General features: G+C 39.8%; 1 protein-coding gene across 3 annotated transcripts; it reads left to right on the top strand.

Annotated features, from left to right (window-relative positions):
- The first annotated feature begins 608 nt into the window (after positions 1 to 608).
- Positions 609 to 25,496, top strand: cluha (CLUH binding protein of NUMT mRNA a). Of its 3 annotated transcripts, none has more exons than XM_077541312.1 (27): positions 609 to 943; positions 11,140 to 11,321; positions 11,385 to 11,556; positions 12,256 to 12,399; positions 12,492 to 12,619; positions 12,744 to 12,898; positions 14,385 to 14,510; positions 14,654 to 14,801; positions 15,591 to 15,683; positions 16,115 to 16,549; positions 16,713 to 16,972; positions 17,046 to 17,344; positions 17,928 to 18,029; positions 18,687 to 18,787; positions 18,885 to 19,037; positions 19,439 to 19,501; positions 20,043 to 20,287; positions 20,365 to 20,449; positions 20,530 to 20,683; positions 20,812 to 20,951; positions 21,312 to 21,392; positions 21,470 to 21,595; positions 22,511 to 22,632; positions 22,714 to 22,807; positions 22,880 to 23,014; positions 23,096 to 23,169; positions 23,943 to 25,496. In XM_077541312.1, exons 1-27 carry the CDS (start codon positions 811 to 813, stop codon positions 24,067 to 24,069), a joined length of 4,077 nt encoding a protein of 1,358 aa, XP_077397438.1. In that variant the 5' UTR covers positions 609 to 810; the 3' UTR covers positions 24,070 to 25,496. The 3 variants fall into 3 exon arrangements, with proteins under 3 accessions (XP_077397438.1, XP_077397437.1, XP_077397439.1); XM_077541311.1 differs by having other exon boundaries at positions 17,046 to 17,431; XM_077541313.1 differs by lacking the exon at positions 609 to 943 and adding an exon at positions 1,596 to 1,710 and having other exon boundaries at positions 17,046 to 17,431.
- Positions 25,497 to 25,992: the final 496 nt, after the last annotated feature.

The raw sequence follows: 25,992 nt of genomic DNA, 5'->3' as shown, positions 1-25,992 counted from the left end.
GATTGTCAAGAGCTGATTATGTAGGTCTAACTAGGTCAAAGTTCAACTGCTGATTGAATTTGGTGGTCTTTATACACCTTCTGCGCTGTGCCGATATTGGTCAAAGGGACAGTGTGTAGAAATTTTGAGCGCAATGAAATCATCTTCCACTAGATGGCAGAAGGTGAAGTGTGTGTCGTGTCTACATATGGACAATTCCAAGCTTACACTAAAATTACGTCACAAGATGAAATGTCGTTTGACTACTTTAATAATTAGCCTGGGTTGTTTGCTAGTTACAGGCAAAAGCAACACAGTACGCCATTTGTTTTTACACGGATTGCGACCGTTTCAGAATGTGCGGATGTTTCGAATTGTCTATTGCCATTGTATCCACTATGTTCAATTTAACGTGCACATATCACATTGAGTAAGTTAGCGACTCAATTTATAAATAGATTCATGCATCCATTATCAGTATGCAGTATAAACGTTTTGTGATAAATTTCTTATGTAAACAAATAAAAGCCTTGGCTGGTGAAATCGACAGTGACCCACAGTAATTGAAATGAGGTTTGACGCGTGTGGCTTTCCGTAGTAGCCTCAGTCAATGGGCGGGGCAAAAGCGCAAAGGCATAAGGCAAAGAGGTCAAGAGGAGGAGAGGAGAAAAGCACGTGTGATCCATACAGCGCTGTCCTTCCTTAGCACACTTGTTTTTGTAAGCCCGTACCCTTCGCATGTAGACTACCACCCGGCCCTGAAGCACACCAAGTCCACTTGTGAATAGGTCTTCTCCCACACTGTCACGTCGCCTGTTTGTCTTTTCCATCATGGTGAGCAAGACAGACGACACCCCTGCTTCTGCGCCCGGCTGCAGTCCGAGTGATGCGGAGGAAGCCGGGGATGGAGCTCAGGACGCCAATGAGAGCAGCAGGGCGCATTTGAAGGAGTCGTGCGGCTGTGGTGAGCAATAACATGTCTGTTTGTTTCATATATGCGTAAACAGTAGGGTGGTTGCATTCAAATTTGGCCAAAGTCTCACCACCTCTATTCCTTCTTTGCATCATAAATGGCCTGTGGTGCACTGACTACATATGTATAATAGCAATGTTTCCATAGCTTTTCAGAAAAATATGCAATCACACTGTTTTCATAAGACTTTAGCGACGAGTGCGTTACACGGGATGCCGATGCACAAGTAACCTCTGACATGCTAAGATTATTAGCCCCGCTGTTAAGCGCTTTATGCTAGTGGAGAATTTGATACATAGCTACTCCGCGCACGCAATAACTACAAGACTTCGGTTTCTATTTGAGAATCCAAAAGGCAAACTATCAGAAGTTGGAGTCGTTTTGCGCAAACTCGTAATGACGTACGAGATACTGAAGGTCACCTTCAATGGCGTCGCACACTTTTGGCATAAACACAGGGGGTCACCGTCAATGCTTATCCTTTAAATTTGTGTCCCATTCGTTATGAATTTATCCCACATTTCGTCGTTTACTCTAGTCATTTAATAGTCAAAAGGTGAATCGTTGTTAAGCCAAGAAAGGCACCCGGGAGCCTGTTGAAACGCGATCTCGGCGTCCTTTACTCCCCCACGGGCGAGGATGAAGTCGAGTGTCCCACCTCGACCGGGAAGCGGAAGCCGGTTGTTATATAGAAAAAGTCATGAAGGTGCGTTCACAGGGAAAGGGAAGGTTACGCTTCTTATGAGACATGCAAGCTGGTGAGTACTCCGTGTGCGAAAGTTGTGGCGTTGAAGCCGGTGCACGATGTTCGTGTTGCTATATTGACACCGAGCCGAGGGTGGCAGTCAGCCGAGAAAGAAGTTACACAACTTGGGAAGCAAGTCACCGCAGCATGCGTGGTTGTCATGTGGCACATTGACTTGCCTTGTTGGACTTGAAAACTCCCATCAAGTGTATGTCGCTCCTCTACCAGTATAATAAAGTATCCATTAACATGTTCAAATTATGGCTGTAGTTTTTTTATTCTGCTCAATTTTCTCATGCCATTCTACAAAATAACAAATAATTGTAATTAAAGTCACATTTAATATAATTATGCTCATGGTTATTATAAAAGCTAAAGGGCCGCATTTCTGCAAACAACCATTAAATTGAGGGCATCATTCTATCTTTAAAAAAAAAAAAAAAAAAAAAAAAAAAAACGAACAGCGCATCAACAAACATACCACAAAATGAATAGCTCCACAGTCTTTTAGTTAGTGTTAGTGCAACACGCTAACTAGCCAAAACATCACCAATATTAAAATTAATGAAGTTTGTTTTGCACAAAGTAGTCAGGGAATAGAAACTGAGGCCAATTGATGCTACTACTGCACACTCTTTAGCATGTTGTAATTTCTTTGGTCCTCTTTGTACACATACTGTGTCATAATCTTAATTACATGAGCACACCTAGGTTTGCGGTGACATCTCTGGGCTTCTCTCCTTGCTTTTGACCTCATCTGACAGACAGACTTACTTTAATTCTGTTATTTGTACTTTATTTGGGCCGGTACCAAACAGTGGTTGGGGGTTGTTGGTTTAGAACACTTGTGAGACGGAGTGGTATGCAATTTAAAATTAGATTGTCACTTGTAGAATGACCCTTGTCATTGTCAAATCAAATTGCTTGGTAGGAAATAACTATTGTGAATTGAAATAATTCTGCTCCCATTTATCTCAATTTACCCAGAAATTGGTTTACTTCGTGTGAAATCTAGGCCTGTTCATTGAGCATTATCAGTTGTATGAATGGTACCATACCAGGTCAATACACTAATTTAACTGTCCTTCCTGCTATCTAATGGAAGAACATTAAATTGTTTTGGTTGTTACTGTACATTGCTGGCATAGATGGATGAACAAAGATATATATATATATATATATATATATATATATATATATATATATATATATGTTTATTTATTTATGTTTATTTATTTATTAGAGATAGACCGATATGCTTTTTTCAGGACCGATACCGATTATCGGTAGTCAAGGAGGCAGATAACCGATATTTGAAGCCGATATTCATTTGCAGTAAAAGTTAAAATGTTGGCACCAAATTTTTGAATAATGCAAACCCTAACCGTTCTTTACAATGGATTCCCACACTGCACTTTTCATTTTACATCTGCAATAAGACGTTGGTGGCGGGGGGAGTTAAATGTGGGGGCCAATGTAACATTACCTTTTATAGCATTTGGGATACTTGTAGTTTTATTCTATAAATGTGATATTTTTACATTTTGAAGTAATAGGAGGAACCCTGCCATTCAAAATGTGCATCAGCTGCGGCATTACTTATTACTACAGCAAAAAAATAATAAAAAATCCATGAGAAAAACTATTCATCCCTGAACACCATACAGTTTTTGTAGACCTTATTATGATTATTGTTACCATATAGACAGTATTGATAAGCTTAGGATCTTAAATCGAGAACAGCAATATCATGCTACTCCTCTCTACAAGAGAACTGTCAAAAGACAGCTTCAGGATACAACACACTTCATCATGTAGTTTCTGCCACTTAGGATGCCCCAATCAACGCAGAAAAAGGTAGAGTAAAATAACTTGGTTATAATAATAGTAAGAATAACTTGGTTAAACAGACATTGTTGCGGTGGACCACTGCCAGTTTCTGCTGTTTAATGTGTTTTACACTTATCGACACGTGTGTGTCTATGGGCACACTATTCTCTCACTACTGTATTGTACTGTATCACTTAATGGCACAGATTTACTTGTCTAAATAATAACTGGGCTGCAACATTGCTAATTCACATTAACAAGCACTATCTTAGCTGTCCACATGAATAGTTACTAACACACGAGAAAGTTATACAACACACCAAACATGAGCTCATTATTCAAAGTATGATGCACGTAACGAAATTACATCACTGAACATAAATTGCAGCCGACTACGGCCGTAGATGTTACATATTAGTGGCATCCATTGAGAGGATAATGTCCCAACTAACGGCAGACATGACATGAAAAGAGACAAAACGAGCAAATAAGCAGACTATACTTTAGTGCACTTCTCTACTAATGCCTAACATACGGAAGAGAACACGTTCGTGTAGTTAAACGGTGTTTGAGACACTTAATTTGTTACGGAGCGGACTTTAACGAGGTGCACAACGAGCTGTCAATCAAATCGACGTCGAAGCTTAAGGCACACAATGGTAAACCAGTGCGACAAATAAACACAATATAAAGTAACTAAACGCTATTTAGTGTCACTGTGGCATCTAACTGCATAATAACCGCTATGCAACAAGTAGTGGACGTGACCCAGAATGCAATGTGTGCGTCACGAGAGGTAAATATAATGACATTACTCTACTCTTAACATGGAACTAGACAATATAATAATGACAACTGTTAATATTTGGAACCTTTCTAACAAACATTGTTTACTTAATTAAGTGAAAATGTGTGTGATTCCCTCCCCGAGTAGTTCAAGTAGCGAATTAGCTACTGGGCCTACATGCTAAGCTGAACACACCACTGTTAGCTAGCGGGGATTCAATGCAAGGCAATGCAGCTCCATTCATATAGTGCATTTAATACACAACATAATTCAATGTGTTTAGCTTATGGTGAAAAGTTCGGCGGATTCTCTTCTCTTTTAACTTACCTTCGAAGCATGTGTCTCGCGTTGTGTCCGTGGGCGCGTGTGTGACCGGCTACTGTGATACACGGCATACACTACTGATTGGTTCTGGCTCTTGCACGGCTAACTAATCAAATGCTGCTATGGGCGTTACGTTTCTGGAGTTGGACTCCATAACAGACAGACGCGCTGGGCTGCATTCGAAGCGAAAAGACGGAGTTTTAAATGGATCGCTTATATCGGCCGTCAGATTAATAAAAGAGGCCGATACCGATATGTACCAATTTGTCAAATATCGGCCCCGATTATCGGCCCGGCCGATTATCGGTCTATCTCTAATTATATATATATATATATATATATATATATATATATATATATAGCAAATAAATATATATATATATATATATATATATATATATATATATATATATATATATATATATTTATTTGCTCTAATTAAAAATCATTAGCATTGTCTCGATCTTGTATGCTCTGGGACATAACCAATGCAATCTCTAATTTAGAGCTGTCACTAGCGCCTTTTTTTTTTTTTTTAAAGTCGACCTTCCCTCTCATATTTTTAACGACTAATTGCCTTATTGTTGTTGTTGTTGTTGTTATTATTATTTATTTTTTTCTAGTTTTGAGGCTGCAAATATTCGTGTGTTGAATTGAGTGGATAATCTGGATATAAATACCCATTGTTCCTTATATTTCCTGTACAATAATAGTCTTCCATTTACAGTCTTACTGTGCACACGCACCCCCGCACACATAGACCCGCACGTAGTACGTAATCGAACAGACCAATCACGAGCGAGCTACGCCCCGCCATCTACGGCGTGCAAGGATTGGCGACGTGTGCACCGCAGCCGGCCACGAGCTACGCGGCACTTAAAATTCATGGCTCGCGTAGATCATGTGATCTACGCCGGTCATTAACGCGAGAGCAAACGTGGAGGCATAAATCAGGCTTAAGACTGTTAGCTTAGCAATGCAATGCTACTCGAAGTTGTCTAGCGGCGCCTTAAGCGGTAACTTCCAGTCACCACACAGTGCAGTGCATTGCGTTCTAAATAGCAATATTATCACATAATAATAATATTATTATTAGGGGTGTTAAAAAAAAATCGATTCGGCGATATATCGCGATACTGCATCGCGCGATTCTCGAATCGATTCAATAATCGGCAGAATCGATTTTTTTTTTTTTTTTTTTTTTTTTTTAAATTTTTTTTTTTTTTTTTTAGGATTCACACCTTGAGCATGGAAGAATGTTATATGAACGGAACATTAAGCCTTAATATTTTATTTTAATGCTGTTTAAACATGAAACAGATTACAACCTCTATAAGACTGAAATTTCAGATAAATAAATAATACATTTTCATATAAATCTTACACTCTACAAGCTTACTGATTAGTATTTTCTAAATTTTAATGAAAAAAATCGCAACAATCGACTTATAAATTCGTAGCGGGATTAATCGGTATCGAATCGAATCGTGACCTGTGAATCGTGATATGAATCGAATCGTCAGGTACTAGGCAATTCACACCCCTAATTATTATTATTATTATTATTATTATTAACTAAACTTACCTTGCTCTGGTTTCTTCAAGCACTGCATATGCATGTTTCCCCTAAAATGCTGCATCATTGATGACATGCTGTAAAGACCAGCAGATGGAGCTCTTGCAGTGTGTCAAATAGCTCGAAGCAGTGCTTCGTTTTAGCGCAGCCAGGCGCAATTGTCTCGAAAGTGGTTCATTGTTTCGGAAAGCCTCGGTTTATCTATCCCTAATAAAAGGTCTGTGTGAAACATGGACCGCGGCGGCGCAAGCGTGGTTCCAGGCGGAGCGTCGACTTAAATTTTTCCAGTCGACCTATTTTTAAAGTCGACCGAGTTGACTTGGTCGACTTTTTTTCCCAGCCCTACTCTAATTGATAACAGATTTTAATACAGGAATGCATGTGGTTGTTGTACAAGCACAAGATCACATTTCTGGTCCTAGTTTTGCAATCCAATGTGACGGCATCTTTTTATCTTTAGCCTTGAAATTTAAGATCCTACCTTCAGTTCGATTGATGCCCAACTTTTGCTCATCCTATGCATGAAGCCTGCATTCATTGTGAATAGGACCTAAACTCTGTTCCAGTTGCACCAGTCAAGAATGACGCTCTGTGGCTTTAATGCTCCCGAGGTGGGTGAAGGGTGACTGGGTTAATCCCGAGAATCACCGACACACTCACACTATTCCTCTGCTCACAAGCTCATCTGATCCGACAAGATAATTACGCTTCCTATCTGTGTTACCGTAATCATGTGGAGCTTCTATTCTACATAGGCACAATCCCACCTCATAGATGGAAAGACTTAACAAAAAACATGTGTCAGAAGACTGAGTCAAGGGTACAGGAAAAATCACATAAGACCTTGTATGTATAGGGTTGACGTCATGCTAACTGCCAGGGTCGTCATGTCTCGGGCCTTGGACTGCACACATTTGTCAATTAGCGCAGTCGGGTTGTGTATTTTATAAGTGGAGCCTCGTAGAGCTGTGCATGTTTATAAGTCTTGTTTTTGCTACTTGGCTGCTTCTCTGTCAGATTAATGTTCAATTTATCCCTTTGTCTTGACCTCCTAATTTTGCCTGGAACAGAACACATGCCTTATTTTGGTCAGGCGTGATACACTTCACTGCTTCGAACCGGAGTTCAGTTATTGTTTGACAAACAAGTTATTTTATGTTGCAATGACATATTTCCTCAGAAGCCACCCAATTAATAGATGTTGTGCTAGCTCATTTGCTTCATTGGATATTTATATTTGTCAGCTGAAATCCCACAGTTTACTGCCCTCCACAAATACCTATATCTTCTTTAATTACATTTTTCAACGAGTAAGTGTGGATGAGGGTAGCGTTGAAGACGGACAAGTTTTGGCATCTCACACGGTAACAAAGTATGTATATGGAATGGATAGTATAAACATGTTATGTGTGAAAGTGGGTGTGATGCAATTGTGAGAAAATATGACTCAGTTCATGGAATGAATGACAAACTGCATGTAAAAAAAGCCAGTCAAATCAAGGTGTGTTTCTTCTTAGTTCTATATTTTTAAGTAAATTATTTTTCCGTCAAAAGCTCAGTTTTGTTTTTTACCTAGTTTGGGGTGTCAAAACAAAGTAGGACTGGGCAATTAATCTAAATGTAATCGTGATTTTGACGTTGGCTTCTCTCGGTCTTACAAAAATGTATGGAGCATTTTATTACGTTTGGTCATTTGGTTTCATTCAAACCAGAAGACAACAAACCGCCGCGTAAACCCAGCTCGTGATTGTCTGTGTCGAACAAGTTAATCCAAACAGGACAATTTTCAACATCTGCTTTGACTGAGGAAAACAATGATCAACATAGTTCCCTGTTTTCTGACGCGTTACAGACTAAACCAGTCAAAACTGAATCAAATTTTGTTTGTACATTTTCTTATTCATCTGGGATCGATGATCGGCCAGAAATTTGTGATTGTTGCACCCCTAACACACCAGCCAGAACAAATTAGGTGAATTCAAAAGGAATTTCATTTGCCATCAGAAGGGAAGGGGTTGAGTAGTTGTGCACAACTTGAGCCACAACAGATGGACCAACGTGGCATGTCTATTATCGGCGGATTTCCATATTATCTGGTTCATCTGTATGACATCAAATTGGTCGATAATTGCCAAATAGACAATAGACAAATTAAGTCCATCATTCTTGAGCTCATGATGTTTACATCGATCTGTGCATGTCACAACAGTTCTTCTATTTTAATGCAATGGGTGTAGGTCAGTGGTGTCCAAACTCAGTCCTCAAGGGTCAGAGTCTTGCAGGTTTTAGATGTTTCCCTGATCCAACACACCTGTTTCTAATAACAGGATCGTTATCAGGCTTATGCAGAGCTTGCTGATGAGCTTCAGGTGTGTTGAAGCTGGAAAAGTTGCAGGACGCTGGCCCTCGCGGGCTGAGTTTGGACACCTAGCGGTGCAGGTAAACGGAAAAAGTCTGCATGTAAAGTCAGCTAGCATGCTTCCATGGAGGACTACAGGAATCAGAGAACAGATGCTGCTGAGAGGTGTGTAAGATTCTTTGTTATAAAGAGGAGCAAATTTACAGAGGATGAGATGCATTTAAAAAGACTTTCCATGTCAGAGTAGCCTATCTTTTTGAGGTCTTGAAGTGCTACTATATGTCAGGTAGCACAATGCTGAAGTCGGTGAGAGAGCAGATTGCCGAACCCGGTGTCTATCACCACTGAGAAAGGCTGGTCATTTAGTCCGATTAATTATTTTTCAGATTGTTTGTGTAGCCTTCTGACTGTCACACTCATCCGGGCGCATGTTGCCCTGTTTTGATGGTTAGCGCTGCGACTGCCTTCTTTTTCATATTCTGCTGTGAGCCTTGAAACCTCACCATAAGTGAAATCTTGGAATAAAGTCATGATGCTTTGTGAGAGTTCTTACTGGTTTAAAAAGAGAAGTTACTAGTCAGTAGGGATGTAGCGAATAGGGCAATATTGTGATATTAAAACTGCCACAATATCGTCGTCGTCATGTTCACAATATTTAAAAGGAACACATCTGTTAAAAAAACGTCAGGTTGATTTCCATTTGTGCAGTTCTAGCACCCTCTAGTGGCTAGTTCATCAGTGCAATTTCATTTTCATTAGGGATGTTTTGGCCTTCTATGTTTAAAATCTATGCTAATTGTCAGATGAAGGGGAATCTAATTTGCTTGTGAAGCGATCAATGTGTGCTTGCATTAGCAAGTAAGTGCCTCAATATTATTAGAAATTGTAAGTGGTTTATATGTATTGCTGTTATGTACAAAAGCACAACATTGTGCTTTTTTTTTTTTTAGTATGAGCTCTTTTTTTCTTACAATATTGTGATCTTTTTCAAATATTGCCAACCCCCACACAATATTGTGATAATTATTGTATCGTGACGTTCATATCGTGATAGCGTATCGTGATGTTTGGATATCGTTACATCCCTACTAGTCAGTACTTTTACATGCACAGCTTATTCTTCGTAATATTGCATTTTGTTTGAATACTTTTAAAAAAAATCCATTTGTCATGCTGTACTTTCTAGACAAATTGAAATTGGCTTCTGATCGCATCATCCATGTGTTTTTGCGAAAGTATGTTTAATGTGTTGATGCGCTAATGCTAGTTTGTGACATTTCAAACTAGCAAGACTCTTTTTGTTTGGTATTCAGAGCTTGGAAGCTGGCCGCTCTGTCCTGTGATTGCAGGCCCCCCCCCTACCTTTAGTTGTTGCCAGTGCCGGTCAGGGTCTAGTTTGTGAAGCGCCACCCGCTATCTTAGCAACCCTGACGCTGTGTTACCCTTGACGGTGAGCAAGGACGCACATATGCACAGACACGTACACACACCAGCTGAATTCCTAATGGATGAAGTACTCAGTCCTACTACTCAATTTTGCTACCTTACCTTACTTTCACTGTCATTGATATATATTTACTTTAGCAGATAATAATGGTACATGCAGTAGGAGGAGCTGTTTTTAAATGTGGCTAATGTGTTTAGGGAAGGGCTGAGGGATTTTGAAAAATAATCTTAATTTTTGATCCCCCCCCCATTTCATTATGATAGGGGTAACTGTGGATAATTATTTTCCCCAAGTGAAAGCAGCCGTTTGCAAATGGCCTATATGGATTAAATATAAAGTTAATCACTCATAGTCATGTTTATGTGTAGTCTTTTATTTCAGTTGGAATGAAGCCAAATTACCAAATGGAATGAACATGCTCCATAAGATCGCACATCACATGACAAATCAGAATGGAATTTTATTTGCGTGGCGTATTCCTGTCACCAGTGCTGCTGGAATATGAATATGATTATGAAATTAATAATTCAATTATTAATTTAATTAAATATAATACAATTTTGTAAGGCAACAAAGAGTGCTTCAAGTAACATTTAGAAATTATTGAGAATATTAGCGCAACCAAGCTTCAATGTCTGGTATAAGTCCAGACGACAGGGTGCAACGGTTTCAGATTTTGGTGTACGATTATAGTCTGAGAACAAAAGGCAGTTTTACGGTTATTCTTGGACACATATTTAAAAAAAAATAAAATAAAATAAAAATCACAACATTCTTTGAAAACCAAAATATACAATATAGCAGGGCATTTTAACCCTTATAATATACTATACTGTAGCTGGGGATAACAGTATAACACTTAAAAGTAGAAAATCATCTTTGCAAATAAATGTATTTACATTCATCTAAGCTAAATGTCTCTCCTCAACCATTGGTGTATATTTCATGAGCTCATTTTTATCCAGCCCTGTGTCCTTTTGTTAGTGACGCGACTGCCTGGCAGACATCAGCCAGTCATGTGGTTCAATTGGTCTGGAGGTTTTGTTGCAGCGTGACAGAATCTGTTTGTGCTCCTCAGAAACTAAACGAGTAAGCTTTTTGTTATGCGTTTCTGTGCAGACACAGTCATGGTGAATGGCGGAGGGGCACATGAGCATACGGATGATTTGGAATCAAAGACGGACAGGCACAGTGAAGTTTATGGAGGCGACGACTCTAACGAGCAGGAGGTGATCGTTATCCAGGACACGGGCTTCACCGTAAAGATCCAGGCACCCGGAGCTGAGCCCTTTGACCTCCAGGTACAGAAGGAATGATTACAAGTAGACAGATGTTGTTTTACTTTTTTCTTATCTCCTCCTCAGGTGTCTCCTCAGGAGATGGTGCAGGAGATTCATCAGGTGTTGATCGACAGAGAGGACACCTGCCACCGCACCTGTTTCTCGTTGCAGCTGGATGGAAATGTGCTTGCCAACTTCGCTGAGCTTAAGTCCATCGAAGGCCTACAGGAAGGCTCGCTGCTGAAAGTGGTGGAAGGTTAGTGTGATATGCATCTGCAATGGCTCATCATGAATACAAATCATTTGTTGGGAGGTGACAGAGCAGTCCAAATGTTTCTGATTGACCAAAATTCTGCTGAGGAGAATTAGTACAGCGCCAACATCTCATACAATCTAAATTTAAACATTCCAAACAAACGGGCTCCCTATGACTCAATTTAGTCATCATAATTCATACATTCTGCTGAGGAGTTATGAAAGTGGGAAAGGTTTTCGACAGTTTGGCTTCACTGGTTTGAGATCTACCTGCATGACACTTATTTTCCCTCAATATCCATAAGACAATCTGTTTTAATATGATAAAGTAATTCATCTATTCTTCTGCAAAAGCCATTAGGTTGGTTGGTATAATTTGTTGTAAGCAATGATGTACTGACTGTATAGAATCATTTTTGATTCAAACATAAGCAGAAAAAATGTCACTTTTTATATGTAGCAAAGGCTGAAATTTAACTTTTCTAAACTTAGCCGCGATAAAGAAATTGCACTTCATCTAAAGTTGCAGGAGCCTGCCTCTTCAAAACTATAGAACCCTAATTACTAATTCTCACTATATCTTTCCTACTATTTAACTTTGACGTTGACAAAGCTAGTGAAAGCCCAAGACCTTCGCACCGTCCAGTTAATGAAAGCATGGCAATTGGTATTGAAAGTGTTTGTGCTTGTGGTCGTCTAGAGCCATACACGGTACGTGAAGCCCGGATCCACGTGCGTCACATCAGGGACCTTTTGAAGAGTCTCGACCCATCAGATGCCTATAACGGAGTGGACTGCAACTCTCTTTCCTTCCTCAGTATTTTCACAGATGGAGACCTTGGAGGTACCTTGAGATTGTCGCAGCATCCTTTGATGTCGGAGGCACTGCACCCTTGTCAGAAAATGTACGACATGAGTTTTGTTGTTTGACTGCAGATACTGGGAAGAGGAAGAAAAGGGGAAGCGAGCTGGAGCAGATCGACTGCACCCCTCCAGAGCACATTCTTCCTGGTAGTAAAGAGCGCCCGCTGGTGCCCCTTCAGCCACAGAACAAGGACTGGAAGGTGAAATGCTGTTTAGGCTGGTGTTGTTGGTGCTATAATGTGCTGTAACTGTTTTGCGCATTCTTTTATTGTTACAAATTGTAGCAGTTGAACAGAGTGTGGACCCGCATGTCTTTCTCAACAGCCTATGCAGTGCCTAAAAGTCCTCACCATGAGTGGCTGGAACCCTCCCCCCGGTAACAGGAAGATGCATGGCGACCTCATGTACCTGTACATCGTGACAGTAGAAGAGCGCCACGTCAGTGTCACTGCCTCAACACGTGGCTTCTACCTCAACCAGTTAGTCAACTTCTCCAGTTTATAGTAACCTAATGTTTAACAGCTCAAGTGGGGCTTTTTTCACTGCAGTTAACGGTCAAGCCATTCTTCAGCCGACCTTCACCACTAGTTTTTCCTCATTTTAAATGTAAAGTATACTCACTAGGGATGTAACGATATCCAAACATCAAGATACGATATTATCACGATATGAACGCCACTATACGATAATTATCACGATATTGTGGGGGGTTGACGATATTTAAAAAAGATCACAATATTGTAAGAAAAAAAGCTCATACTAAGAAAGCACAATATTGTGCTTATGTACATAACAGCAATGCATATAAACCACCTACAATCTCTAATAATATTGAGGCACTTACTTGCTAATGCAAGCACACATTGATCGCTTCACAAGCAAATTAGGTTCCCCTTCATCTGACAATTAGCATAGATTTTAAACATAGAAGGCCAAAACATCCCTAATGAAAATGAAATTGCACTAATGAACTATCCACTAGAGGGTGCTAGAACTGGAAAATAAACCTGACGTTTTTTTTTAACAGGTGTTTTCCTTTTAAATACTGTGAACATGACGACGAAGATATTGTGGCAGTTTTAATATCACGATATTGCCCTAATCGTTACATCCCTAATACTCACCAGCCACAACATTAATAAAATACTTGTAATATTTGATTAACTTGGCAAGATTATGTAAACATTGTTTATGTTGCTTCCGGTGTACAACTGGACTGAATGATCATAGTGAGGTATTTTTAATATATTACAGAGACAATACTTATCTCATTCAGCTAAATAGAAAATAGAAAAAGTCTTTGTGTGATGCAGTCTAATTCCACACCTGTGCAAACTACAACTATAATAAACATAGCAACATGTACTATTAGGTGCTGCTTGGATGTGTCATGACTCAGTGTTAGTGTTTGTTTCCCAACCCAGAGGTTGTAAGTTTGATCCTCAACCTTGACCATGTTAGTGTCCTTGGGAAAGATACCGAACCCCAATTTGGACCTGGCAGCACCTTGCATGCTAGCAACCTCCTATTAGTGTATTAATGTGTGTGTGAATGGATAAATGTGAGCCTTTGTAATGTGCTTTGAGCACCGTATGGTGTAGATTATAGTGCTATGTAAGTACACTCCATTTACTAATCAAAAGTGATTATTCTCTTTTTAAAGTCATATTTAATACAGTTGTTACTCGTAAGATTGCATAAGTGTACCTAATTGTATAGTCGGTGTGTTTGTCAAGTTGTACTCGATGAACTATTTTGGAAGTAATGATTCAAAAGCATGCAATATTTTGCTGTGTCATTCCCCTCATTTCAGATGCCAAAACAGCTCAGTCAGTGTTAGTCAGCTCAGATTACATCAATAGTGGTATGTAGGTCAGAAGCTCTGTCTGTAGAACCTCATTCATTCTATACACAAAACCACTTTACACTAGTTTAGTTGTGAATGTTTGTGTCTGTGTTGTTCAGGTCGACTACCTACATCTTCAACCCTAAACCAGCCAATCCTAGTTTCTTGAGCCATTCTCTAGTGGAACTACTGAGCCAGATCAGCCCTGCCTTTAAGAAGAACTTCACTGCCCTGCAAAAGAAAAGGTGAAAAAAAAAATCTCTATTCTTTACATCTTATCTGGTGGTGGAGCACGTTTTGGTTGACCCCAAAACTGGAAATTATGTTTGGATTGGCATGAGAAAATCATCATTGTTCAAGTAATGCTGCTTTACTGGTGGGGCTGCAGGGTCCAGAGGCATCCGTTCGAGCGAATAGCCACGCCTTTCCAGGTGTACAGCTGGACATCGCCACAGGTCGACCATGCCATGGATTGTGTTCGAGCCGAGGACGCCTACACGTCCCGCTTGGGTTATGAGGAGCACATACCGGGACAGGTACGGCCCACTATTTATTGCAGGACCGAATGCGAATGCGTCAGAACTGTTGAGGACATGGCTTGCTGACTTTTGTCAATAAAGCTATGTGCACGTGGGAGGGCGTGATGCCCAATTCTTCTTTTTTTATGTGTTATATATATATATATATATATATATATATATATATATATATATATCGTATCTACAGATGCATGCATATCTCACACATTCAAGATCAATATTTATTCTACAAACGAGAGCTATTAGGATAATAAGGTCAAATAGTAGAGAACCATTAAATGGGTTATATATTCATTTAAGAGTCTTGAAATTTGAGGACTTGGTAAATTATAAAATTACACTTATAATTTATAAAGTGTATTATAAATAGCTCCCTAGTCACATAAAGAATATGTTTAAGATGAAAGAATATAGATACAATCGCCGAGGGAAGCAACATTTTGACAGAATAAAACCGAGGACTAAATTAAAGGGTGTCAGACAATATTTAATTTTAAACGTTCGTTTAAAAGTAAAGTTAGTGAAAAATGTGAGAATGCAAGTTGTTTGGATCTTGTTTTGTTAATTTTATAGTCATTTATGTGTGATATTTGAGTTAATTGGTTTGAGTGGTCTGATCTTGTAAAAAGGGTAGGCAAAAATAAATGAGCTTCAGCCTATGCCTTTTCGGTCTTCTGCATGCGTTTCTTTTTTATGATGGACCTGTGTGCGTTTTTTTTTTTTTTTTTTTTCCCCTGATTGATCAAAAATAAAGTTGCAATCATTCATTCATTAATTCATTTTCAGACGAGAGATTGGAATGAGGAGCTGCAGACGACAAGAGAGCTTCCTCGGAAGAACCTGCCTGAGCGGCTGCTAAGGGAGCGAGCTATTTTTAAGGTACTGTCTGTTTGTCTTCATATTGTACTGAACACATTTTAGTCGTCTAATACTTTTGTTTTACAGAGGATATCGAAGCTGCTTTTTCAGTTTTCACCACTTACTTACACAGCAATGGCATATTCATCCAATCAGAATTCTGACAAGTAATTTCTCAAAAATCAATGCAAACACATTTGCTACCTGACAAAAGCATGATGATAATAAAATATACTCCTATAATCGTCACATGATGTGAGACGTCACATATTTGCACAGGAAATTTTATTTTGAACCTATTTAGGTTGGATTTACAGTTAAAATGCTCCTTGTGTGAACAGTACGCAAGGCCAGGATATGTTAAAAATAAATAAATAAATAAAGGAAATAGCGCTACTGTGTGGACAGTTTACGTAACGGCTTGTATAAAATCTCGCTTGTTCTCTTTGCAGGTCCACAGTGACTTTGCAGCAGCGGCCACACGCGGTGCCATGGCAGTCATCGACGGAAATGTTATGGCCATCAACCCCGGCGACGAAACGCACATGCAGATGTTTATCTGGAACAACATCTTCTTCAGCCCGGGCTTCGACGTGAGGGACCATTATCGCGAGCTGGGCGGGGACGCCGCCGCCCACGCCGCGCCCACCAATGACTTGAATGGCGTGAGAGCGTATGGGGCGGTGGATGTGGAGGGTCTATACACACTGGGCACAGTGGTGGTGGACTACAGAGGCTACCGTGTCACCGCCCAGTCGATCATCCCTGGCATACTGGAGCGCGAGCAGGAGCAGAGTGTCATCTATGGCTCAATCGATTTTGGAAAGACAGTAGTGTCCCACAGCAAATATCTGGAGCTGCTTGCGAAGACCAGCAGACCCCTCAAAGTCAGTAACACAACTACTGTGTCTTCCCAAAAGTGGAGGTGGCCCTAATAGACACTGTATATCAATTAATTGCTCAGTGTACACTTGAAAAAAGTGCCTAAAAAAAACAAACAAACAAAAAAAAAACATTTTAAAGATGACCTGTTCTGGTTCTTCATCTTAGGTCCAGAGGTACAATGTGCTCAACGAGAAAAACGAGGCAGTGGAGCTTTGCTCATCGGTGGAATGTAAGGGCATCATCGGAAATGATGGCCGTCACTATATTCTGGACCTTCTTCGAACCTTCCCACCTGACCTCAACTTCCTTCCTGTGGAGGGAGAGGAGTTGGCTCCAGAATGTCAGCGTCAGGGTTTCCCACGCCAGCACCGCCACCGCCTCGCCTGCCTTCGCCAAGAACTCATTGAGGCCTTTGTTGAGCACAGGTTAGTCTTTTTCTGCCGTATTGTTTTTCTGTAATACACCACGAGTGTAATAGCGTATTTTGTCTCTGCTTAGATATCTTCTCTTTATGAAGATGGCTGCACTACAGCTCATGCAACAGAAAGCGAACAAGGATGCCAGCAGGAACGAAAAACTTCCAGCCATCAAACAAACGTCTGAAACGGAAACCGAAGCTGATGCGACGCAAACCACTGCTTCAGATTCAAGCACGCTGGTCTCGACGGATGGCCCAGTCCAGATGGACAGCAGCCTCAATGGGACTGACGGGGAGGAAACACCCTCAAAGGCTGACACCAATGGGCCTTTGGAACCTACAGCCACACAGAATGGGGAGTGCAAGAGCCCACTGGAGGGTAAGGAGCTTGAGGAAAGTATTCCAGGATTAGCTCAGGCCAAAGAGCTGGCGGAGACCTTAGTTGCCGAAGATGGATCTAGTATTGGTACGTCCAAAAACTTCAAAGGTTGGGACAGCTAATCTGGTGGATAGTTGCAAAGAGAAAAGCAGTTTGAGTCTTATGAGTATTGGAAAGAACAATATGTTTCCAAGCGGCTACAATCCACCTGGATAGCTGTGCCCTCTGTCCTAAGCCTGCATGGGCAAAGAGTGTTGGCCCTAATGATCCAGCCTGCTGGTTTAAATCACCAAACAATCACAATTGTACTCACACAGTTTATTGCCCATCAAAATGTGTTTGAGATTGACAAAACAGTTGACAGTTTTATGTTTGATTTGCTTGCTTGGTCCTGTTGATTTGCATGTTGACATTTTGTTTTTTGCTTTTTTGGTTGGGATTGGGTTTGCCCTGATACACTACAGTGTTTAATGCATGCTGTTTACTGTAGACTATTGACAAGCTATTGTCAGTTTGACATTTCAGCTCATTGCCCATTATTTTTACTCACCCTGCTTCTCATGAGTCCATCATTTTCAAACAGACCCCAAAAGCCGTGAGGTCGTCCTCAATGCCTGCAAGGCAGTCGGCTCCATTAGCAACACATCTTTTGACATCCGCTTCAATCCTGACATCTTCTCTCCAGGTAAGATTGCACAATGTGTTTATTTTTGTATGTTGTACATAAATCTACACACTTTGATTTGGATTTGTAATTAAAAGTAATTCATCCTTAATTTAATTGCTGTAATGCAAGTCACTGTGGTTCGAGCTTTTAGTTAGGTTATTATATGTTCAATGCATTATATATTAGAAATGAATACATTAACAATGCAACACAAAATACTTTCATCACACCATATCTTAAAGCCTGTATAAACTGTACTGCAATGACAGTAAGGTTTTTTTTTTTCCCCCTTGAATGTGACCTGCTCAAGGCTGCGCTTTTTTTTTTTTTTAAATCATTTTTTTTCTCCCTGAAATTGCCATTAGTTGACAACCTCTTACAGAAAAGGCCAGTGTACTGTATTTACACGGACAATTATATTTCTATTACTGTTAGATTTTGTGATTCTGCTCACAAAGAAATTGATTCATGGACAGATAAATTAATAAAGTTAGTACAAATTGTCAAAAATGTCAATTTTCAGTCACAAATTGGAGATATAATGTAAACGTGAACTCGATGTCTAGCTCAATTTTTGTAGCTTTTTGACTTGTTTGCTTAAGGTTATGCAGCTGTCATGACACTACTTCATCTATTTTACCTTAATATGTTAATAAGTATGTGTTTTTGAACCAGGAGTACGTTTCCCAGATGACAGTGCAGATGACATCCAGAAGCAAAAGCAGTTACTCAAAGATTCTGCTGCATTCCTCGTTTCCTGTCAAATTCCTTCACTGGTCAGTAATATGTACTGTAGATACTGCCACTGTTTGGATTCCTGTATGAGGTGAAATTGCAGGCTTGTGTGTCTGAATTTAGAGTTTGTGTCGCTAGGTTAAAGACTGTTTGGACCAAAGCGCTCTGCCAATGGATGGAGCCACTCTGACAGAGGCCCTGCACCAGCGAGGCATCAACGTACGCTACTTGGGCACCGTATTGGAGTTTGTGGACAAGACACCGGCCAAAGCCCAGCTCGAACACTTCTATGTAGGTCTAATGCTTTTAGGATACTTGGCACTGACATATGAATAAGCATTCATTTTATCATGACAAGTGTAAGGAATTGGTCGCATTTAATGTGGGGCAGGGATTTAAAATGTTGCAGGGCAGCAAATACAGAAACACTGTTCAGCTGTGGACCTACTAAACTCCACAGCTAACTGTTAGAGACAATCATACAACAACCTCTTACAAAGTGATGTTAAACACTGTGAGAAGTAAGGGTTTAAAATAGGGAAAAACATGAAATGATAGATGCTTGGTAGTAGTGTTATGACCAGAGATGCTAGTAGCATATGACCACTCTTTTTGGTATTTAATCTAATATTGCTATTTCCAGAAAAGTAATAAGATTATTATTTTTTTGTTGTTTTCTCTTGCATCTGTAGAGAATAGGAATCATTGAATTGATCACCAGATGTGGAAAGCATATCTTCAAGACATACCTCCAGGTTGGTAGTATTATATATAAATTGTTTTGACAAAAAAGTGTAATACAGTGTTCCCTCGTTTTAGCGCGGGTGTTGCGTTCAAAAACTACCCGTGATAATGGAAATCCTGGATATATATATATATATATATATATATATATATATATATATATATATATATATATATAATATAATATAATTTTTTTCTTTTTTTTCCATTACAATTTTTTTTGTTTTTTTTAATTTATGTATTTTTTTTGTATATTATTTGTATTTGTGTTTTTTTTTGTATATTATTATTATTTGCTTATTATATAGCACAGTATATATTTTCTATCTCGGGAATGCAATGTCGTGGAGCGACGGGACAGACACCGTTGGAAAGGGCTTGTTGAAACGAATTCCCGGTAGGCCGTAGGGTTCTGTTAAAAAAATAAAAATAAAAAATCCTCGAAGCCGCGAAAGATGAACCGCAATAAACGCACGAACACTGTATACCAGTATATATATTTATTTATTTTTATTAAAAAAATAAAAATACAACGATCATGTCATCTTGAAGGGTGTAGAGCTGTCAGCCCTCTCTGCCGCTGTAAGCCATTTTCTAAACTGCCTCCTGAGTTCCTTCCCGGATGCTGTTGGCCACCTGCCAGCTGACGAGCTTGTGTCGCGTCGCAAAAGCCGCAAACGGCGCAACAAGGTACCTGGAAGTGGCGACAACACGGCATGGGCCAGCTTGACACCCAGTGAGTTGTGGAAGAACATTGCATCTGAGGCGCGGAGCTACTATCACTTCACCATCCAATGGTAACATCTCATCTGGGGGTTGTTTCTTGAGCTGGTGCATTATTATTGTTGAATTTGTCGCCTCCCCACTTCCATAGTGAAAACGTGGACCAGGTGGTGGAGAAATACAGCATTCAGAAAATCACCCTGCTCAGAGAAATATCAGTCAAAACAGGCATCCAAGTAAGTCTTGGATGCCTGTATTTTTCTTTCAATGACTACCATCTTGTCGCAGCGTTTTAATGTTTTGATCTGCTCTCCAGATTCTGATAAAAGAGTATAACTTTGACAGCCGCCACAAGCCTACCTTCACAGAAGAGGACATACTAAATATTTTCCCTGTGGTAAAACACGTCAACCCCAAAGCCTCAGACGCCTTCCACTTCTTCCAGAGCGGCCAGGCCAAGGTGCAGCAAGGTAAGTATTTAAAATACTGGAATATAATGCTGTATTTAAATGATTTTAGCATGTGTGGTGGGGTATACTGTGGTTGTCTCCAGTCATGTCTTTCTATTATGATTAAACTCATTTTTTTGGATTGCTAGGATTTTTGAAGGATGGGTGTGAGCTGATCAATGAGGCCCTCAACCTTTTCAACAACGTATATGGAGCTATGCATGTGGAGATCTGTGCCTGCCTGCGCCTCTTGGCTCGCCTTAATTATATAATGGGGGACCACGCTGAGGTACACTCTGGCAACTAAATGAATCACAACAGTTATGTCCTAATTTAGGGGCCATACCCTTCCAAAGACCAATGCCGGTGTCCATGGGGGCAACGCTGACTTTGCTGAAACTAGATGACTACATGTTGGCGTGTAACTTGATCACTTATTTTGAAATGACAATTTTCAAGAAAAGAAGGCTCCATTTATGAGCTGCTTTAAAAAGAATAATTGATTTCAGGTTGTGTTGTGACGTAATGGGCTTTCAAATGCAGCTTCTTAGTGGTGTAGCACCTAAACTGGGACACATGTAGCAACTGTCTCCAGATTTGTGTCTTATTGATTTTACTTTCCAAATGACCATCACCTACTTGCCTGCAGGCACTCAGCAACCAGCAAAAGGCCGTCCTGATGAGCGAAAGAGTTCTCGGTATCGAGCACCCCAACACAATTCAAGAATATGTAAGCTGTCTGGCCTGTTGTTGGCAGTTGTTTGTGCCAAAGTTGTTTTTATTTTGCTCTATTTCTTTGCTCTCTAGATGCATTTGGCTCTGTACTGTTTTGCCAACGGACAGTTGTCCACAGCATTGAAGCTGCTTTACAGAGCTCGATACCTCATGCTGCTGGTGTGCGGTGAAGACCACCCCGAGATGGCACTGCTAGATGTAAGTGCTACCTATTCTTCCTGGATGATGGCATTCAATATTTGGAAGAAACACATCAATTGATGACATCAAAACCTGGAATGGCACTTACCACAGTGCACACTTATGCCAAGGGAAAATAAATCCTGACTTGCATGACTGTATAATACTACTCAAGCCTTTTATATCTAGTGCCATCTAGTAGAATAATTTGCTCACTGGCCTGTTTTCCCCAATTCAAGTGGACTAAAAATACATTATTGTATTTGCACCTTTTTTCAAATGCTTCCCCAGAAAATGGGCTCTTGTCTCACCAATCCAATAATAATTAATGATTGACCATGTAGTTTTTGGTTAATCCTAACGAAAAAAATTAACATCCGCCAACCCTTCAAATGCGGGTTAAAATTCATTTTGGCGGACGGTCATAAATATTTACTTGCTTATTTGGTTGGTAATGGGAGAGGCATTGACCTTTTTCACAAAACTCGGAAGTTAAGTGATCATTGTGCGCATCAACTTGCTGAGAAAATTTTCACGGTTGGTGGAAATTGTTTGGCTAGTAACCGTTGGCTGGTCATCAAAAAAGTTTGAGTCCTGATCAGCGTCCATCCATCCAATATCAGAGTTAGGATGAAAATAAAATCCCCATCTTAATTAATTAATGGTTTGCTTACTTCTGCTTTGATGTCAAATAATGTTCTCTGTTGAGCTGGTCAACATTAGGATTGTCGTGCTATAACAATCGGCATGGGCATTTGGGTCAAATCTCATTTAGATTTGTAAATGTAGTGTTGAAGTATTAAGATGTAATTTACATTTCACAGGTGACTGAGTCAGCTCAGTGGGGTTTGACTTGTATTAAAAAAATAGTTCTGCCTCCAGTATCATACCATGGTGAGTTGGTATAAGAATTGTATTTTTCCCCCCACCCAGAGTAACATCGGTTTGGTACTGCACGGCGTGATGGAGTACGATCTTTCTCTGAGATTCTTGGCAAATGTTCTCGCCATCAACTCAAAGTATCATGGACCACGGTCACTCAAAGTAGCGCTCAGGTGGGGAATGAATGCATTACTTATCCACATCCATATGCTTCCATATACAGTGTCGATAGTCTTGGATGTTTTTCTTTCCAGCCATCATCTTATTGCTAGGGTTTATGAAAGCAAAGCGGAGTTCCGCTCGGCGCTGCAGCATGAAAAGGAAGGCTACACTATTTACAAGAATCAGGTATCAGAGATCTCTGTTCCTACAGTTTCTCATCCGGATGGCTTCATCTTAAATATGTATTGTTATTCTCAGATGGGCGAGGCTCACGAGAAAACCAAGGAAAGCTCAGAGTACTTGAAGTGCCTCACCCAACAAGCTGTGGCTCTGCAGAGAACAATGAACGAGATCTATAAAAATGGCTCCAGTGCCAGTATCATGCCCCTCAAGGTGACTGCCCACAACTGACTGTCTGTTTTGTGTAATTGACAACAAACATTAAACTGAATTTATTTTCATCTTGTTGATCAGTTCACGGCTCCCAGCATGGCCAACATCCTGGAACAACTCAACATCATCAATGGCATCATTTTTATCCCCCTAAGGTATATGCACAGCAAAGAAAATGTATGTTAGGTCATCTTGAACTAGCTAATAGTGTATAGCTATTTCTATCGCTATTGTATTGTTTTGTACAAAATTCTTGTAAAACATTGTTTACTCTTTTTTTTTTTTCTGTGAACAGTTTGTAAAAAGATATGCTGTTGTCAGAATAAATCAAATTTTTGCAATAAGTTATTTGAGGGGAGAAATAGTCCTCGACGTACTGAGCATCTGTAGAAGAAACTTCAAGCAGGTTTTGCTTTTCTTTGGTGATGCCACCATACCACAGGGTAGCAGTAGTGTGATAATGACCACAGAACCAGAAATATTGCAGTGTAACAGGAACATGGCGATAAGCTACTCTCAGTGGCATATGCAATTTTTGGCTGTGTGAACGTCCGCTCCTGATTGGTGGTCTGGTTTGATGCTCGTTCCTGATTGGCTGCTGTCCTCAGCTTCCTCTAGCGTCAGTTTTGAATGTGTTTACAAACAGCAACGGAAAAACGTCAGACAGCACATTTAAAGATCTAATGATGCTGTAACAGATTTAATCAACTTCCATTAATTATTCTTGGAAGTGTTTTGTAAATATGAATAAATTGATGTTGAGTAGCATCCCACGATTTAGATTATGCCTCTTTGGTACAAATAATTCAAGAGGTGAATTGCGTTGATAACAAATAGAAGCTGCAGCTCATAATGCTTCGTTGCATGTTTTAAAGTCATCATTGTAATGCTTTTGGAAATTAGATGATTAATACATTGTGCCTTGCAGCCAAAAAGATCTGGAGAACCTGAAAGCTGAGGTGCAGCGACGTCAGCAGCTGCAAGAATCGGAGAAGAGTGAGCAGCCCTTAGAAGCTAGCCCGCTGGAACTAGTGGACAAAATTCCTGTTGATTAACATCCCAATGCGCTCAACAGTTATTTTTTATTTTTTTGCGTTAACAAGAGTGAAGACTGTTGCTGCACGGTCTTGTCATTATGCTCGCCGACCCAGGAACTGAGAAAACTATATCAGCGTTGAAATAGGAAAATAATAATAATAATACTACCGCAAGGGGATATTACAGTATGTGTCAAGGGTCCAGAGAACACATTGTGTGATGTGTAGAACTGAGCAGGCAAGTCCTACAAGTTGAGATATGGGGGGAGACTACAAACATTCAATCCATGTAACATGCAGTGTTAGGAAACCATGCCATCTGGTTGCATTGGAGCAAAAGATCCCACTTGTGGACACAAGACCAAGGGTGACATTCTGTACCGGAGCCTTATCTGTTGTTACAAGGCCGTCAACCTGCAGTACTGAACACATTTTGCAGCCTAAAGGAACCTTGAAGAGCCAAGGGATGTAGCCTAGATGAGTGAGACTAGGCAATCTTCTACTGTGCACTACTATCAGATTAATAATAATAATAATAAAATAAAATAAAATAAAAAAAGGGCCTTGAATTTGTAAGAATGTACTGCTCTTTTCCCATGCCCTTGATGGTTCTTTAATTGAATTTCATCTGTTGTGCTGCCTGATGAAGTTTAAGAAGCAAACAGTGAACATTGGGCCGCTTTGCTGGATTTTTTTTTTTTTCTCCTGTCAGTGAAACATGCGCAGGAAAGTTGACATTTTAGACCTGTTAATTTAAGCCATGACTGTTTTATAGAAAATGTATAGAATGGGGGGGGAAAATGTTATACATCTATATCAGATTTAAACACATTATTGTTTCATGATGAAAAAAAAAAAATCAACCGTCCTCTTGAAAGAAATTTCTTCCATGTGCTAACAACTGTTAATCTATTTTTACACATTGAGAAGGCTGTGCAATGTGCATATATGTTTGGATGTGTGACTTTTTGAGTCTTTGTGTAATTCAACAGGATGCTGATGAGAGGTGTGACATGAACATTGGCTTTCCAAATGTTTTATTTTTCTATATGCCTCGTTTTTTTTTGTGTGTGCTTATATCCCCCCTAATATTGGATTATCATGTTTTCACATGTATGCAGCCCAGAAAGCAGTGTGCAAGAATATGACTGCACATTGTGAACACCAATGAGTGATGTTCGAGATGTACCAAAAAGAAGAAACATGAAAAAGACAGTTTGCGCTTGTATACATGCAATGTAACTCTTCTGCAAAGTATAAATGTTTGTGATTAAAGCAATATAGAGATGGAAATAGTATTTAGAAATGCAAAATGAAGATGGAGTGACTCAAATACCTTTAAAGGATACATAGTGCGCTGCTCTCACACAAAGGAAGTCGTAATCGTGAGTCAGGAGTTGGGGGCAGGTGAATATTTTCTTTATAAAGGTGATTATGCATCTTAACTGTGGTTTTGTCTGATTTACTTGTAATCTGGATTATTTGGCCTGTTTTCAAGCACACTAGTTTGACCGATGTCCCTCAATCACTACCATTAACTGTCCATAAGGGGGCACGCTAGCACTTTTCATAAAATGGAGCTTCAACTTGATTGCATTTTGATTAGTTTTGCAAGTATTTGTCCTGTAGAATATTGTAGTCTGCTTCTCATAACTTGTGAGAATTGCTTTTACATTATATTTTCGTTATGGCCAGTCTGCTTTTATAAATAAATATTTCACTACGAGTTCAAAATGAAGTATACAGTGTCTTCTGTTGAAACACTGGGAAAATGGTTAAATAAAAACTAAAAATCTATGTGATTGAGCAACGTGTCTCCTCTTAGGATGAGTCATTTGATACGACATTAATAATTCCGTTAAAGGGCTGTCATGCATCTAAATAAAAATGTAAAAATATGACTGCCCTAAAGTTTAATAAGACCCATGTGCAGTACAAAAC

This window comes from Festucalex cinctus, chromosome 13, assembly GCF_051991245.1.
Source record: "Festucalex cinctus isolate MCC-2025b chromosome 13, RoL_Fcin_1.0, whole genome shotgun sequence".
NCBI classification, from domain to species: domain Eukaryota; kingdom Metazoa; phylum Chordata; class Actinopteri; order Syngnathiformes; family Syngnathidae; genus Festucalex; species Festucalex cinctus.
This window is presented reverse-complemented; position numbering and strand designations above follow the sequence as displayed.

Excerpts from the sequence above, each read along its gene's own strand:
- cluha (XM_077541311.1), top strand. The coding sequence starts at position 811 with ATGGTGAGCAAGACAGACGACACCCCTGCTTCTGCGCCCGGCTGCAGT. Across the intron at positions 14,511-14,653 it reads ACTGCCCTGCAAAAGAAAAG|GGTCCAGAGGCATCCGTTCG; the intron begins GTGAAAAAAAAA and ends GTGGGGCTGCAG. Across the intron at positions 20,684-20,811 it reads CCAGGCCAAGGTGCAGCAAG|GATTTTTGAAGGATGGGTGT; the intron begins GTAAGTATTTAA and ends TTGGATTGCTAG.